This window comes from Sminthopsis crassicaudata, chromosome 2, assembly GCF_048593235.1.
Source record: "Sminthopsis crassicaudata isolate SCR6 chromosome 2, ASM4859323v1, whole genome shotgun sequence".
In the NCBI taxonomy this organism is placed as follows: domain Eukaryota; kingdom Metazoa; phylum Chordata; class Mammalia; order Dasyuromorphia; family Dasyuridae; genus Sminthopsis; species Sminthopsis crassicaudata.
In genome coordinates this window covers 334055820-334074182 of record NC_133618.1, presented here as the reverse complement: position 1 = coordinate 334074182, position 18363 = coordinate 334055820, and the positions used below count along the sequence as shown (strand labels likewise).

Here is an 18363-nt window from a genome sequence, read left to right as displayed (position 1 = left end):
ATCCTAGTAAACCTGTGTATTTGCTTTCTGAAGACCATGCTAATTAAGTACAGAGAGAGCCATCTGGCAACTAATTGATTTGAAAACCCATGAAACAAAAATAATTTATAAATGGCTCTCAGTCTTATGTGGTTCTTTTCTGTAGCAATGTCAATAGCAGAGTGGTGGAAAAATGTTAAAATTCTGTTGTTGGATAGCCTATAAACATTAATGGCTAGTATTCTTTTTTTTTTTTTTTCTGAGGCAATTGGAGTTAAAATTGCACTAAGACTTTTGGAACATCCTATGTGTCTCTATGTATATACATATGTATATATACAAGTTAGAACTAAATGGTATTTGTATCAATATAATCTTTCTCTCTCTCTTTCTCTGAATGAATCTGTTTCAGGTATGTTTCTGTTAAGCAACATATTATTAGATTTTGCTTTCTAATCCATTCTGCTATCCTCATCTATTTTATATGCCAGTTCATCACACACATTTGCTTTCATAGTTCTTTCTGATTGTTAATTATGTATTTCTTACCATCTATTGTAATGGGAATCAGTACAAAACACTTTTGATGGTGTTACCTCATGTGAAAGAAAATGGGGAATATGCTTATAGAAGAGTAGTGATAAGAACTGCTTTGAAGAAATTGGAACATACATTCTACAACTGATTTTGGTCTATTAACCACAATAGTCAGTAGGTAGTTTTCTGGCTGCAAAGTCAATCAATAGTTGAGCAGAGTTTGACTAATTGTTCTTCAGCTTCTCTCTCTTGGTTTTAGTCCTTCATTGATGGTAAGAGATCTAATGAGAAACCATATTTTTAGTGGAAAGGCCTTGGGGGTCTCCTTTCCTCTGAGATTGATATATGGGTCCATGAAAATGGGTTTCTTTACTTTTACCTTACCATTTGTTCTTTTCTATTTTAGGTAAAAGAGATTAATTTGGAAACCCCAATCTTGTGAGTTTCAAAAAATCAGAAGTAGTTGGTTGGTGCAGCTATGAAATAGGCCAGAAATTTTGGAAAGAAATTAGGAACTATGTCCACAAAGTAACTAAACTGAGCCTACTCTTTTATCTAACACAATTAGGCATTTCCCCCCTCCCTCCCAGAGAGGTCAAAGAAAGGGGTAAGGTCCTAGATGTACAAAAATATTTATAGCAACTCTTTTTGTAATGGCAAAGAAATATACATAAATGGGAGAGTGGCTGAATAAATGATGATATACGAATGCAATGGAATACTCTTGTGCTGTAAGAAATAATCATGGGTATGGCTTCTGAAATACTTGAGAAGACTGATGTAGATTGAAGTGACCAGAATTCTTTATACTATAGCAATGATATTGCAAAAATAAACAATTCTGGAGGACTTAAGGATCCTTATCAATGACCAATCATGATTCCAAAGGAAAAGTGATGAGAAATTTTACCCATTTCCTGATAAAGAGGCAGGTAATAGACTAAATATGCAGAATGAAACATTTTTTTAAACATTCAATATTAGAACAAATTTTATTTCACTATTTATATTTGGTATAAAGCTTTTATTTTTATTTTTCTCCCTCCCTCCGCAAGATTCATGAGGGAATGGAGATGGGACATAGAATATACAAATACTTGCTAATTTAAAAAACCCTTTAAATGGGCACAGAGGAGGACATCAAAAACAAATATTGGAATATTGGAAAATATGGTTCAGGAGCCAAAAGTGAGAGAGGCTGGTAAATCATATATGAGCTCTTTGATAAACATTTTCTTCAATAAAAGAGCCAGTAGGTACTACAACATCAAATAACATCATAAAAATTATCTATATCTTAATAGATAGGATATAAGATACTATGTTCTAATGATAGATTATGAGATATTATATTCTAATAGAAAGGCTATGAGAATCATTTCCAAATCAGCAATCTGTATATAGTCAGACCATTGATTTGTGAGAGTAACATTAATCCCAAATTAGAAAAAGAATAAAATGAGACAATATAATCTACAATCTAAATTCTCATCTAACATTTAATCAAGATATTGACATTGAGAAGTTGAAAATGAATAAATAGGCAGACATTAACATGAAGAATTATCATTTCCAAAAGAAATTTAATTTTATTCACCACAAAAAAGCCAAAAGAACTTAGAAATTTCATGAGCCAATAAACACTTTATTTCCTTGCCAGAGAGAGTGAGAGAGAAAGGGAGAGAGAGAGAGACAGAGAAAAGAAGAGAAAGGAAGAAAAAGGAAAGAAAGGGAAAGCAAGGGAAGGGAAGAGAGGAGAAAAGAAGGGAGAGGAAAGAGGAGGTGAGGGGAGGGAGAGAAAGAGGCAGTGGGAGGGAGGGAGAATGAAACACAGACAGAGAAACTGGGGAAGAAAGAAAGGGAGATGGCAGGGGGGAGGAAAGAAAGAGAGAGAGAGAGATGGCAGGGGGGAGGAGAGAAAGAGAGAGAGAGAGAGAGAGAGAGAGAGAGAGAGAGAGAGAGAGAGAGAGAGAGAGAGAGAGAGAGAGAGAGAGAGAGAGAGAGATGGCAGCCAGTGGTAACAACAGTTTATTTTTTAAAAAATATTGGTAAAAAATCTATGGAGGAGCATGATAGATTAGGAACAGTATAGACCAAAGAAATAGAAGTGGTGATGAGAAACACACATTTCTAGAAAACTTGGCAAGAGATCTGATTAAACCAGACTATTCCAAGACCATATAAGAATAAAACTGGAAGGATTAATAAACAGATGAAAGATGCAAAAGATCTGTCAAGATTACTCTAAGAAACTAATGTTTCCATCAAAGGCAATGAAAGTATCATAATTTGGTTTCAATATTTCAGATTCCAAGAGACTACATAAATAAGCAGAAATTGTAGAAAAGAAAAAAAAAAAAAGACAGGAAAAACAGCTTAGACAAGGACAAATTCTCAAAATAGCTCAAAAGAATATACCAAATTCTGAGGGGAAAAATCACACATGTCATTACTACCAAAAAATAAATCAAGAAAATATCAATAACTAATGAGCCAAGAACCTATTTTTCTAGCTATGATGCTAAATTGTGTTTTTTGGTTCATTTTAAAAACTTGTAATCCTAAGCACTATAAAACTGAAATGGTGGCTATTTATTGTTTGTTTGTGGAATTTGTTTATTCTGAATTATTACTTTATATACTTTTATAGGCCAGAGCTCTGTACTTAAAATAAAGATTCTTACAAGGTGATAATTCAGTGGAATTGATGAGACAATGGTTATCTAGTTTAGCATGGTGATTAATAGTTCTCTAGTTCAGTATGACTGATTTAATTTTACAACAAATAATGGTTTCCTAGTGATATAATGATTGGTTTATATCAATTTATCTCTATCTATCTATCTATCTATCTATCTATCTATCTATCTATCTATCTATCTATCTAGCATATAAGCTGGGACTCAGTCTCAAAGCCAGATTCATTCACTTCATCTAACACCACCATGGCTGGCCTGGCCTCCTGCACTTTCCCCACTGAGACCAAGCAGAGCCAGAGACAAACTCAGAAGGGCTTGGAAAGAGACTCAGAAGGGCCAGCCAGACACACACTCAGAAGAGACCCAGAGCCAGATTTATTCACTCCATCTCACACCACCATGGTGGCAAGCCTGTCCTACTTAGCTTCTCCACTGAAACCAAGACTCCAGAAGGCCTCTAAGAAAGCTAGCCGGGCCCTAGGCAAGGAAACTAGATTGTAAAAAATAAAGGATTTAGACTTTAACACCTGGCTATTCTTGTGGTGATTACTCAACTGAAATGAAGGCTGCTCCAGAGACCTCCAGAAAACCAAACGAGAACACTACAATTACTTAACTCTAGTCTCGTTCTTCTTTGTTATACTTGTGTCACCTGGTATCTGGCACAAGATTTGCATAGACAGTTGTCTCTCTTCCTCCATTTTTGGTTTAAGGTCCTTTTGATCAGATCTGCAAGTCTATAGGCAAATGCATCCTACCATATTTTTAAAGGATATACTTTGTGACAGTTTGATAGCCCTTTGATTTTAAGTTTAGGCAGAGAAATTCAAATTCTCTTCTCTAATATTTTTTTCTTAACCATCTAGATACTTTCAAAATCACCTTTCTCTTTGGAAATCTCTATTTCCAGTGTGTAGGAATGATGAAAATACCATATGTACCTTTGATATATAAAGTTCCTTCCCCAGGATTTTGTAGTGCTATAGTTATTTAATGATGACAAATAAATTTAGTTTACAAGTGACTGTCAGGGCATATAGTACAAAACAAATTGTCATTGCATTGCTAAAGCTATGTTGGATCTATTTTTAAAATCATATATAAGATAGAATTCAAAGACTGAGATAAAATATTAATAATTACAGAGGCTAAGTGTATGTAAAAACTTTCACAAATTAGATTTAGGATTTTCTTCCCAAATTTCAGGTATTATAATCTCAGAGTGATGTTTGCTAAATGTAGTTTGAGCTTTCTCTTTCCTTTCATGAGCCACGCCCTCCGTATATAAAAATAAAAGTGCTCATATTCTAAGAATGTTGGGAAAGCTGCAATAGAATAAGTAGACACTGTAGTTAAATTTTATATGCCTTTTGTGGGAATTGACTCCTCGTTTAACATCTTTAGAAAAGACACTGAGCTTCACGGTTACAGAAACAAAAATGAATAAAACAAAGATTAAAAAAAAAAAGATTACACATAGTTACAAAACATAAGGGAGACAAGACATAAATGCATAAAAAATACTTGAGTCCCTTAATGAAGGAACTGATCTTTTTCTCCTGATCTTTACAACTGTAAATGATGGGCTACTCTTACTAAACATTTACTTTATACCTTGTATATGCATATTTAGATGTTTTTCCACATCGAAAAGTTTAAAAACTCCATAAATATAAAAATGGAAAATATTACTCTTTTTTCTTTATATCTTAATTCAATGTTTTAGGAATATTTAATATAAATATCAGTTGCTCAATAAGTATGTGTTTCAGATTCTATATGAAACAGCAAAATGTTGATGGAATTTTTTCAAAAAGGGTGTATTTACTTGATGCACCCTGGTTGAGTGTGTGCTATAGACTAGCAGATTAAGTTTCCTTGCTCTCCTTTCAGTACTTTTTCCTATAGCAGGTGTCTTGGTAACTTATGTTAATTCTCCACTAAAGGTCTGGAGGAAGAGAATTATTCAATGACTATCCTTAAATAAGAAAGAATCACAATCAAACATAATAAGCAGGCCATGATTAAGCTTTTAGTGCCATTTCATTTTTTGGTCATCATGCTTTTCTAAAGCACACCCTGGCTTATGTCTATCATCTGCCCACCATTATTTGCTCCTGAACAGAGAAGGAGGAAATTGCAAAACTATGTTCACTACAAATTTATCTAATTTCAACTAGGTGTCCATCGAAGCAAAGCAATCATTCTACTCCTTAATTCATTATTCTACTGATCTTCATATCTAGCCTCAACCCTCCTAGTATATCCTATTGCTTTATGTTTCATGAAAAAAAAAAATTAATACCACTCATTACGAGTTCTCCATAATGTATACTACCATTATTTCCTCTTTTGTTTTTCAATCTTAGAAGAGGTGTGCCAAGGCAAACTTTTTTCTTAGACGTCTGCTTGATCCCATTTTATCTCATATTTTCTGGCAAATTGCCCCTCTATCAAGCTTATCTTTCATTAATCATAAATATCTTCCTATCTACTGGCTGTTTTCCTGCTACCTACAAATATTGAGACCTCCAGGTCTCAAATCTATCACTTGATCTGACCATTCCCATTAACTATTGTTCTAATTCTCTCCTCTGCCTTTCAACTAAACTGCTTGAGAAAGTTTCCTATGCTTGGTTTTATTTCCTTTCCTTTAATTCTTTTTCAAATTTTTGTGAAATTTTGCTTCTGAATAAAATTCCTCTTTCTGAAGTTTCCAATAATCCCTCGAAATCCCTGACAAATCTGAGGGATCTTTTTAAATCTTGCCTTTCTTAACCTCTCTGAAGTATTTGACATTGCTAATCACCCTCTCCTCTGGAATACTCCCTTCCCTAGGTTTTGAATACACTATTAAAGTACAGCAGATCTCTTAGGTCTCCTTCTAACTGACCATTCCTTCTTTGTCTTCTTTACTGGTTTGTAATCTATGTCATGGTCACTCTGAGTGGGTATTTCACTAAGGCTCTCTCTGTGACCTACTTTTATTTTTCTTCTATCCAAGCTCCCTTATCTCATCAACTCACATATATTTAATTAACATTTCTATGCAGAGAATTCTGAGTTTTGTATATCTAGTCCCAATCTCCTCAGAAAAAATATAAGAGCACAACACTGTCTGATCGACTAGAAGGGCACAGGCAGCTCAAATTCAACATGTTGAAAATAGAATTCATTCTTTTTATTTATTTATTTATTTATTTTTTTTGCTTTGGCAATTGGGGTTAAGTGACTTGCCCAGGGTCACACAACTAGGAAGTGTTATGTATCTGAGGCCAGATTTGAACTCAGGTACTCCTGACTTCAGGCCTGTGCTCTATCCACTGTGCTATCTAGCTACCCCCAGAATTTCATTCTTTTCCTTCAAATCTTCCCTCTTTAAAAAAAAATCTTTCAATTTTCACCAGCATAATGAATCTCTAATCATACAGAGAGATGTGGGACATTAAGAAACTACATCTTGCATGTGCCATTGTTGAACTTTCTACTGCTTCTTAGCATAAGTATAACGTTTTCCTCTGTTCTGTTCAGCACTCTTTCAAGGAAGAGAAATCCCAGAATAATATAGAGATAACAAGGGAGAATTGGGGAATAAAAGAAGGATTTATTAAGTACCTATTACATGCTAGGTACTATGCTTCAGCTTTATTAAATATATAATTTCATTTATGCCTCACTCTAACCCCCAAAGGTAGATCCTATTATGATCCCTATTTTACATTTAAGGAACTTGGTCAGACAGAAGTTGTGACTTACCTAGCATATTAAATGTCTGAGGCAGGAAGAATATTTCATCCTAATTTTAGCTATATATGTGTCTTCATAAAGTTAGTAATCACATATTCAAACCAAACTTTGATGGTTGTAAAATAGAATGCACAGCTCAGTTCAAATCTGTGAATGAGCTGTGATTGTTGAAACAATATTGACATTAATGGCGCTTACCTGGGACCCTTTCTTGCTACCTGGCAGGTTAATTATGAGCGTTTTCCCTCTGATTCCACATACAGGTCTGAAACAAAAGAGAAACTAGATGAAGACTATTTATCAGGTACATTTTTAAAAAAATCAATAATGAAGAACCACTCTACTTTAGTTATGAATAACTTGTCTTAGGAATAAAATGTCTCTATTAAGATGTTCCTAAAAAAATTATACATCAATTTGTCACAGTTTGGGATTTTTATGACAAAAAGAATCAGGTTCCAAAAAAACTGAAGCTCAGTGAGGAGGGTATTCCAAGATATTTATGCTTAAGTGAAACATACGTTCTTAAGAATGAACCAATTTATAGTGTTGTTGTTGTTGTTTTTTTTTTAAGGGACAAACATTAGAAGTGGAGATAAAGGTGGGACAAAAACCAAAATCTTTATCAGCCATGTTGCAAATTACATGAAATTGAGGGCAGGAACCTTAAAAAATATTTAATTCAGAGCCTCACTTTTGGCTATCTCCTACAGTCAGGAAGCCAAGATAGAGGGAGAATTCTAAAACATAAAGAATAAAGAGAAAAGGCCTGCAGGTTAATGCTGATTTTGCTATTAACTAGCTATATGCAAAACAGTAAAACTCAGGTAACTGTCTTGATGATCTCTAAGGTCTTTTTAAGGTCTAATTTTGTGAGTTTCAAAAAAAAAAAAAAAAAAAAAAAGAGATTTCATAATCTCCTATAGATACTAATCTTTTCTTCAGCATTCTTTATTATTACATATAATATGAATAACATATTCTACACTTTAATCATCTTATGATGGACCCAAGAGTGAGTAAAACAACTGGTAATTATCCTTTTTCATGAAACTCTTCATAAATTTGAAGACTGTTAAAATACCACTCTTTGGCCTTCTTTTCTCTCCAATGGATTGAATAGATCCCTTAAACCTTGTTCAAATATACTTTCCAATTTTAAAATAATTTCCAGAACACTTTCCAAGTGCTAAATACCTTCTTTTGACAGTAGTGCTCAGATCTGAACATGGGTCTTTAGTTAAAGCATTATTAGTATAAAGTGTAAAAGGAAGATTGTTTTATAATTCCTATGTGCAATTATTCATGTATTCTAGAATTGTGCTGTTTCTTATTCTATTATTAAAATGTATTTCTTAAATGAATTTTCTTGTCTTTCCCCACTGCCATAATCCTTACTCAGTAGTCCATTTTCTTTTACCTAGTTTACTACAAAAGCTTTCTCTACCTTCTTTCCAATATATTTTACACACATGCCAGGTTGAATAAGCTATCTACCCTAGAATTTAAAACAGTGCCTTGCTCTGTAAAATGGTAAGCAGTCAATACATGTTTATTGAATGAATAAAAGCTATATTGTTTACTTAGAATTATGGTGTTTCTACTTACATAAAAAAACTGGAGTGCCCTTTTAGGGTTTTCTCATTCATAAGTTAACTTTTAAGGATAAAAGAGCCTTAAGAGTGACAGATGAAATCAACTGTGATATCTAACCATCACAACAGAAGATAAAAGACATGAATTCCATATAGCTTTGCCAAATCTAACTTTTAAAAAGTTGCATATCCCTTTCAATAGGCCAATTTGCATTTCTTCTATATATTCAATGTGTTTTTATGACAATGAATTTTTTCCTTATAAATGCTGATAAATGGGAGTTGTATCATTATTTGAATTTTACAGATAAAGATATGAGGAATAATTTAAAGTTTGCATAGCTCTTAAACCTTTGTATTTAGATATTATAATTTCTTCCTTATGTATATTTATGGATTTTCTTACCGATTTTTCAATTTACTATTGTTAATTTTAATCCTGTCTTACCATATAAAGCACTTGTTCACTCACCTCCAGGTTATTTCTAAACTATAAATGTAGTCATTGTCTTTTATGTTTTAGTTTCTTATCATTAGTAAAAATGTTAAGCAATTATTAATTCCAGGATTCATCCAGAAAATATACTATTTTGCCCCGGGAGCATAATGATTTATTGATAATAGCTAGTTTTCAAATACACACGATACTTAAACAAGCTCATTCCTTTTAAAAATGCAGGCTTTTTGTCAATTATTAACTAATAAAAAATTACTGAGCTTATATTCATTAAGTGAATATAACACAGACTCTATCATATTTAAAGCTTCATGGAAAAATATGGCACTTGAACTAGATGTTTTGAAGAACAGGAGTCTGATTAGGCTGAAAAGAGGATGGAACATTCAGGTTTGATTTCAGTGATTTGAAGTGGAATAAGTATGAGCAAAGCATTAGATGCAAGCATACAGAGAAATGAGGTCTAGTTTGGTTGGACCTTAAAGAGTATGCAGGTAACAATTAAAGAAATGACCAAATGGTAGGATTATTACAGAGTGTCTATTTCTATGGAAGAAAATAATGAATTTCCAACATAACTAATTTAATTAAAAGATAAGATATTGTTATAACAAACAACTCAAGTGGTTTAATAAATTAATTTCCAATAATTTTATCATAACAGAGAGGAACTACAAGGCAAACTCCTATTTTTTAGATCTGGATCTCACCAGCATTTGATCAATTTTTTTTTTTTTTTTTTTTTTTAGGAAAATATGACCATGTTATTTTGGACTGCATGATAAATGAAAAAGAAAATACTAGGTATAATTTGACATGTACCGCAGGCAATAGAGTAGCATATATTTCAAAAATTCAAAGAATCTCAGATTTTGAAAGAGAAGTCAATTTTGTGGCATATGACATGCTTGAGAAATAAATTTTGCCCAGTCAATTATGAATGATTCTGATGATGAAGGTAAAGAAGTCAAGAAGACCTGGGTTCAAATTTAGCCTCAGACACTTATTAGCTTTGTGATACTGGGAAAGACATCTAACTAAGGTAGACATTTCAGTTTTTTCAATTGTAAGATGGAGAGTCCCAAGGTTGTTGTGAAAATCATATGAAATAATATTTATAAAACATTTAGCAAATGCCTGGCACATAATAAATATTTAATAGATGCTTGTTTCCATTTATTTTTTAAAGGATTACGTTTGAAATATGGAAACAAGGCTATAGGAAAGAAAAGTCAAGAGTTCATATTTGAAAATAAATGTGAAGAGAAAACTGAAACCCAAACTCAAGAGTTGATAAATTTAACTTCTCTAAAATTATTCAAGTCACTTGGTTCTGGACAAAGTATATCATGGGATCTGAAAAAGATTCTTGATATGTTTCTTTAATCATTGCTGTTGTTCTCTGAGAAGTCCTGGAAAATGGGATGTGTTTTAGACTGGAATCTTCTAATGAAAACAAACCAAAAATAAACTACAGACAAGTAAGTTGAACTTTGATTTCTGGGAAAATAATTGAATGGGTTTTAAAAGGATGACTTGTGAGCATTTTTTTTTTGGTGGGGGGGTTGTTTAAAATGCCTTTATTAAGACAGCTAGATGGTGCAGTAGATAGAGCACCAGTTCTGCAATAAGGAGGAGCTGAGTTTAAATCCAGCCTCAGACACTTAACACTTCCTAGTTGTGTAACCCCAGGAAAGTTACTTAAACATAATTGCCTCATAAAAGAAAAAAAAAAAAAAAAGATAAAAATAAAATAAAATTTCTTTTTTGATATATTATTCTGATGCAACTGCCACATTCCCCAAAACATCTCCTTAAGATTAGTTTAAGAAACTTAAGCAAAACATTCAACAAAGAAATCATGACTGACAGTACATGGCATATTGTAAATTTCTTTAACAATAATACTTAGACACCTATATTATCTTTGACCTTAGTGTTTTGTTTCCATTAAATGTTATCTTTCTTTCTTTAGAAAATTTAGACTCCTCCTTCTCCCCAGCCAATTCTAGACTATTTCTAGAGCCAGCAATGATTCCTAGATTAAAATGTATGAACAATCTTGTAATTTTTCTTGCATAATTCCAACTTGGAATTTGGACTGACTGGATCAACAATTTATTTATTTATTATCTATTCTCTTATAAATCCTCCAGTGTTACATTTTCACATTTACCCTCATTTCTATCAATTTTATGGGCATAATATTGTATTTCAAAATTGTAATAATTTGTACTTCTTTGATTATTAGTAATTTTTGAATACATTTTAGGCAGCTATTGATAGTGTACTTAAAAAAAAGATTTGTACCTTTTATTCACCTTTCTATTGGAGAATAGTTCTTAAATTTATGTCAACAAATTTTGAGGATCAAGCTTTTATCAGATGTGGCAGAAATATTTCTCTTGACTTCTAGTTTAATTCAAGCTTCATTACATTTGTTTATGTGGAATTTTAAAACTTTTATGATAAAAATTCTCTATCTTATCTTTTCAATATCTCTATGTCTGATTATGAATTCTTCACTTACTTATAATTGTAAAACATATAATGTTTCTCTATTAATTTTTTAATGGTGTGACTTTTTATATTTTAGATATTTTATCTATCTATGTGGCACATGGTATAATGTATGTTTTTGGCAATAGATGATGTCTGAGCTTTAAGGACTGGCTGATTCAAACACCAAGAAGCTTACTAACAATAGCCATGCCATAAAATAATGAAAAAAAATTTCAAAGCAATCTATGAAACAAAATGTTTTTTATAATGAACTTCAACCCTTTGTAGTGTCCTTCCAGTTCTGTAATGACAGTGGTAGTTGTGGAAAGGTGATAGAGTATTTTAAAAATCAGTTTTTAGGCTATAAGTATTACCTTAAAATAGGTATTTGAAATATGTCATCTGTCTTACAACAAGTTAATATAATACTGAAGGAATTGAATTGTATAAAAATGTTCTTAAAAATTAAACTGGATCTTTATCAGTAAAGAAGTGTTGCTATTTTTTTGTGGTAGCAAAGAATTGGAAATTGAGGAGTTGTTTATCAATTGGAGAATGATTTATGATAATGATAGAATATGACTATTGGGCTGTAAGAAATGATGATGAGGATTTATTAATTTCTAAAACCTGGGAAGATCTGTATCAACTGATACAAAGTGAAATGAGTAGAGCAAAAGAATAATTTATACAATAACATTACTGTAAAGCTTAAGTCTAAAAGACTTAGTAACTCTGATCAACACAATGACCACAAAATCCAAAGGACTTATGATGAAATGTAATAGATAGTTGATAATTCAGAGTGTAGAAGGAGGAATACTTCCTTTCCTTTTCTTTTCTTTTTTTTTTTTTTTTTTTTTGACTTTGCTAACTCAGCGATTTGTTTTGACTTTGCTTATTCTCAAGGCTTTGTTTTTCTTTGCTTCTCAATTGGTGAGCCAGGGGGAGTTTGGAGGAAAAGAATTCGGAACTGAAAATAAAATAAAATTTTAAAAAAGCATATTGTGGCTAAATAAAAGGTTCTCTTTGAAGAGGCAAATAAAGGAGTTAGCAGAGGTAGTTTTATTTATTCCTAAACAAGAAATATCATTTCTTGTCATATTATAGCATTTCGTGATAAGCATTGGCAAAAAAAGACCATGAGATTTATTTCTTTTCTAGAAGTAAAGAATACACGCTAATACCTACTATAAAACTTAAGGATGCAGAGAAATTCTTTGAAGAAACTGATAAAATCTTTTAATATACGTTTATTCTTTAATGCTAGTACTTTCACAATAATGGGCAAGCACAGGGGAAGAAAGTGAAAAATATGATGGAAAAACACTATTCCTTTGGAGACCCAGATATCTCATTTATATATAACAAGAATGATCAGAAGAACTTCTGTCCACAGAAACTGGTTACTTTGAATATGACTAGAGAGTGAGAGTTGGGCATAAAGGAGTATTTTTTTATAATATACATGTTTCTCAGAGCTTGATAGCTTGATAAGAGCAATATCCTAACCCTTCTCCCCATGAAAGTTAAGATAGTTTTTTCCCTTAAAAGTCTTTGTTAAGACTTGGTTAGCTCAGAATGTTGAGATACATTCCTCATCATGTGGGCAAAAAAGTAATAACTAGAGGGGCTCCCACATTATTGGCTGCTAGACCATAATGGGACCTTCATTGATTTGAATCAACTCAAGGAATTTTCAATGCCTTCCATTATTATCATTTTCCAAAGGATAAGAGCGAAGTAAACCTCCTTTTGAATGACCTATATATGTCTCATTCTTTTCCAATATCAAATCGAAATTAGCTAGGGATTGACCTGAGTCAGGCTGTTGCCAGAACAAGGTAGGGGGTCTCCCTAGTAAATTGATCCTGAGCACTACACACACACACACACACACACATTTTCAATCCAGGGTTGGATTAGATGGGTTTTGGGTTCCTTAGCAATTCTAAAAATCTGATTCTATGCCAATAATCTACATATAAACCATGGGTTTTCTCAAAGAGAATATGACTTCACAAATGATATTCTATAGCTTACAATTAGTTGAAATTTGTGTAGAATACAAGATTTAGTTGAACTTACTCTTTGCTGAGTATTTTAAAAAATCTTATGGTAAAACAACACATAGATTTAAAAATTGGAAGAGAATATTCCAACAAGGTAACTAGCATCCATATGTTAGAATCATACAAAATTTCTTGAAATATGCAACAACAAAGCTAATAGATAAGTATTTGATTATTATGAACAAGGATAGCTAGATTAAGCATTTATTAAGTGCTTAATATGAGCCATGCTTTGTGTTAAGTGCTGAATATATATGCTATTATTTTTGTTTGTCTTTTGTTTTAGAAAATGTCTTCACTAGCACATGAACTGGATTTAAGTAAACCAGAGTTGCACAGTTATCAGCTTAACTCTTTCTCTTCCAGAATAATCAGTGGTACTCTGGATGACTGGTGATGGTCTGGGATGCACTAGATGATCTTGACATATTTAATGACTGACCAAACTTTAAGTATTCCATAGTTATAGCTGCCAAGGCCATGGAACAAATTGTTCTCATCTACCCATTCTTCACATGCTTGAAGTAGATGTCCCATTAGCACATGATAGATTACCCTTACCTTTATCCAATTCTTTTGTTAAACTGGTTTTACCTGGATGTGATTGTTAGACATGCTATAGTTTCCTGGAATCCCATGCCCTTCAGGAGCTAATATTCTAATGGAAAGATAACTCAAAAATGAAGGTTCAGAGAAGAAATGGTTCTTGCTTGAGGGCAAGATACTGTGAAAAAGAAGATGAGAGTGGAGTCAAAAGCAAAGTGGAGTTAGTCTTGATAGGGGTAAGCATTGATTGGCTCTTTTTTGAAATAGTGTTCCAGGTAGGCAGTCACCACTTAAGAGTAATTGGGCTCAAAGCTGAGATGGCAAAACAGCTGGTGAGGTGGAGGAAAAGAATCATGGTACAAAATAGGAAATGATTAGTGTCAACATAGCATAACTCAGTTTGCCACCATCATGGAAGATAATAAAAGATGGATGGATGAACAAACTAAATATAAAAAGTCAAATTTTCCCAATTCAATTAATGTTAGGTTCTTACTAAGTGCTAAGTCGGTACTTAACAATTCTCTAGTTCCGGCCTTTACTGGGAGTTTTACTTGTGAACTTCTGGGGGAGGAGCTTGCATGCTTAGGAGGAGCAAGTTCATTGGTTGAAGTAATTTTTCCCAGAAGCCCTTGTGTTATCCCACGCCCATTCTCTGGGAGGATAAAAGAGAGCGGCACTGGAGAGGTAGAGAGTCTCTGCTCTAGGCCAGAGTTGAGGCGGCTTTCTGGAGGAAGAAGTCTCTCCTCTAGACCAGAGAGCGATCGGTAGTTTCTGGAGATGACAGCAAGTTACAAATTAAAACTCAGAAAACTGTAGATGCTATTAAATAAGATAAAAAAAACACTCAAAAGATTTTGTCATGATAAGTCATGACATGTAGTTAGCTATAAAGGACAAATCAAATGGAAATAAAATCTTGTTGAGTCTATAATGTATAAATTAGATAGACAGTTTATTGAACTGATAGTGTGTGTGTGTATGTGTGACAGCAAATGCAGATGGACAATGAATAAGGTTCATGATTGAAAAGGAAATGCTTTAAGAAGCAAAGGCCAGGGGCAGCTAGGTGGTGCAGTGGATAGAGCACCAGCCTTGAATTCAGGAGGACCTGAGTTCAAATCTGGTCTCAGACACTTAACACTTCCTAGCTGTGTGACCCTGGGCAAGTCACTTAACCCCAGTGGGGTAGGGGGGAAGAAGCAAAGGCCAATTAAAATATTAAAAAAAAAACTTTAAGGGGTATTTTCTGGGAAGATAGAAGAGTACATCAGAAAATTCGGAGCTCTCCAGATTTCCTCTACAAACAAAACAAAATCATATCTTAGAGTGAACATAGACCAGTGAAAAACAAATAAGACGGTGCAGAACAGGGGTCCTTCTGGGAAAATCTAAGAAGATCTGAAGAAGGATCCCCAGGCTCTGGTTTATCCAGCAGAAAAACACCTATAGGCTAAATCAGCAAAAACCGCAAGCCAAGATCCTGGGACTATCTGTGTTCAAAGGGTATTTCAGCCCAAAGCACAGGAACTTTCATCACACGGATAGTATGGAAACTCAGGGATTGTATAAGGATCATGAGGCCTAGATGTACTGCTGAGATATAGCTATGGGTGACAAGGAACCAACACATCAGTTAGAATTGGACAAGAGGAAGCCAGTGAAGCTATGAGAATAAGAAATAACAAAACCAAATATAAAGAATGAAAGAAATAAAACAGAATGTGAAACATAAGAAAAACAACAGATCTGGAGAATGAATCAAAAAGAAAATTTAAGAATAATTGGACTACCTGAAAGATGTGACCAAAAAATAATCAAAGAAGACTATCCTGAAGTGAAAAAATATAAGGAGAAAGTAGAAATAGAAAAAAAAAATCCACTGATCATCACCTCAAAGATATCCTACAAGAAAAACATAAAACTATTATTGCTAAATTTTGAAATCCCCAGATCAAAGAGAAAATTCTATAAGAACCTCCTCACCCCCCAAAAAACCAAAAAAAAAAAAAAAAACCAATTAAAATATGCTGGAGCTACAATTAGAATCTTACAGGGTAGCTACATACAATAAAAGACTACAGGTACTAGAATAATATATTTTGACAATCTTAAAAACTAGGCCTGCAGCCAAAAAATCATATCCAGTATAACCATAATATTGGGGGGGGGGCTGAGGGAAGGACATTCAGTGAACTTGCAGATTTTCAGGACTTTGTCTCAATCAAATCCTAACTCATAAGAAAATTTAACACGTAAAAGTCATCAAAGATTAATTTCAAGGGCCTCAATAAGGACAAATTGTTTATATTTTTTACATAGAAATGTAAACCATATGTTTAAGATTTACCTCAGGAATTGATTAGCTTAAAAGAAAGACTGGGACAGAGCTGTGTATGATCTGATTCTTAAAAAGCAAAACTGTCTAGGAAATGGTAAATATAGTAATTATGCTACATGAATGAGGTGCAGAAGAAGAAGTGACACAAAGACATTAGAGGGGAGAAGAAGGCTTGCAGTTGTGAAAACCTACTTATATCAGTAATGGGTTAAATAGAGAACAACCCCCCCCCCCCACATACACATAGGAAATAAGGATGGGGGAAGAAAATAGGATAAATGGGATATAGAAGGGCATGAAAACTTATGGCAGTAGGAGAAGGATTAGTGGGAAAGGGATAAGGAAGGAGGGAAAGTGTGGCATAGTGATAAGGTGGGGACCAAAAAAGTATTAGCTTAATGGGAGTGAGATATGGTCAGTAATTAATGGGAATAGTATTAGGAGGGAGGCAAAAGATGAGGGGGAGAAGACAAGGGAAGGATCCAAGGGATGGGGAAAGTTAAGTGATAGAAAAGGCTAGTTAAAGACTAAAATTAAAGCACAAGAGTTAGCAGGAATAGGAAATAAAAGATACATACAAACACCATAAGAAGGATCAGGAGTAGAATTTATTAGAAAAAATAGAATTAGTAATTATTGATCTCAGACAAAGTTAAATTTAAAGATTCAATCAAGAAAGCTGCATTGTTATAGGCAAGAACTGTGTATTTAAAACAAGGATTCTTACAAGGTACTAATTCAGTGGAATTGATGAGGCAATGGTTATCTTCTTTAACATGGAGATTCTCTAAGTTCAGTATGATTGTTTTACTCTTACAACAAATAATGGTTTCCTAGTGATATAATGATTGGTTTATACTTAGTGTAGAGCATATAATCTGGGACTCAGTCAGAGAAGAAAGAGGACTATAGGCAGGAGCTCAAGCTCTCAGAGCCAAGGAGAGCCAGATTCATTCATCCTATCTCACACCACATTGGTGGCAGGCTCATTTTCCTTAGCTTCTCCACTGAAATCAAGACTCCAGAAAGCCTCTAAGAAAGCTAGCCTGGGCCCCAGGAAAGGAGACAAGATTGTGAAGGAGACAATAAAGGATTTGGACTTTAATATCTGGCTACTCTTGTGGTGATTCCTCAACTGTTAGGATACTTACAAAGTACTAAGATAGTGGAATTGATAGACAATAATTATCTAATTTAGCATGATTCAGTATGATTGATCTGATCCTACAACGAGATGTTATGGATCAGAATATGAAACAAGGTACTAAGTGGAATTGAGGAGACAGTGATTTAATCCTACAACAAATAATGGTTTCCTAGTGATATAATGATTGGTGTGTACTCAGTGTACAGTATATAAGCAAGAAGCTTTCAGGGCCAGACACAGAAGCCTACCAGAGGACAAGCCTATTCTCAGAGGTGGAGGCAGATTCATTCCATTTTCCACCTTTGTGCTGGCTGGAGGCTGAAGTTGGCAGAGGCAAAGGACTAGAGGCAAGATCTGGAAAGTCTTCAGGAAACTAGCCAAGCCCCAAGTGAAGGAGATAAGATTTTGAAGGACACCATAAGGGATTTGGACTTCAACTCCTGGATGCATTTGGTGTGATTACTCTGAACTGAAACTAAGGCTGCCTCCAGAAGCCCCCCAAGAAACTTGCTCCCAGAGAACATTACACTTTAGGGAAGAACATTACACTCCACTGAAAAGAAGGCTGTTCCCAAGACCTCCAGAAAACCAAATAAGAACACTATACTACATCATGTTAGTCATTTTAATATAGTGTTAGATACATGTCAACATGTGTATAAACACATATGTACATATATGTATGCATGTATGCATGTAGCTATATAAAAGTGAATATATCTGCATATGTATATGTATATA

At 33.6% G+C, this 18363-nt stretch overlaps 1 protein-coding gene across 13 annotated transcripts in view; it reads right to left on the bottom strand.

Moving 5' to 3' along the window:
- Positions 1-18363, bottom strand: part of GPHN (gephyrin) — a 762070-nt gene that overhangs the window by 330555 nt on the left and 413152 nt on the right. For all 13 annotated transcript variants that reach the window (XM_074290409.1, XM_074290412.1, XM_074290421.1 and 10 more), the window contains one exon: positions 7161-7227. In XM_074290409.1, the coding sequence (XP_074146510.1) occupies positions 7161-7227 (67 nt within the window). The remainder of the gene's footprint in view (positions 1-7160; positions 7228-18363) is intronic.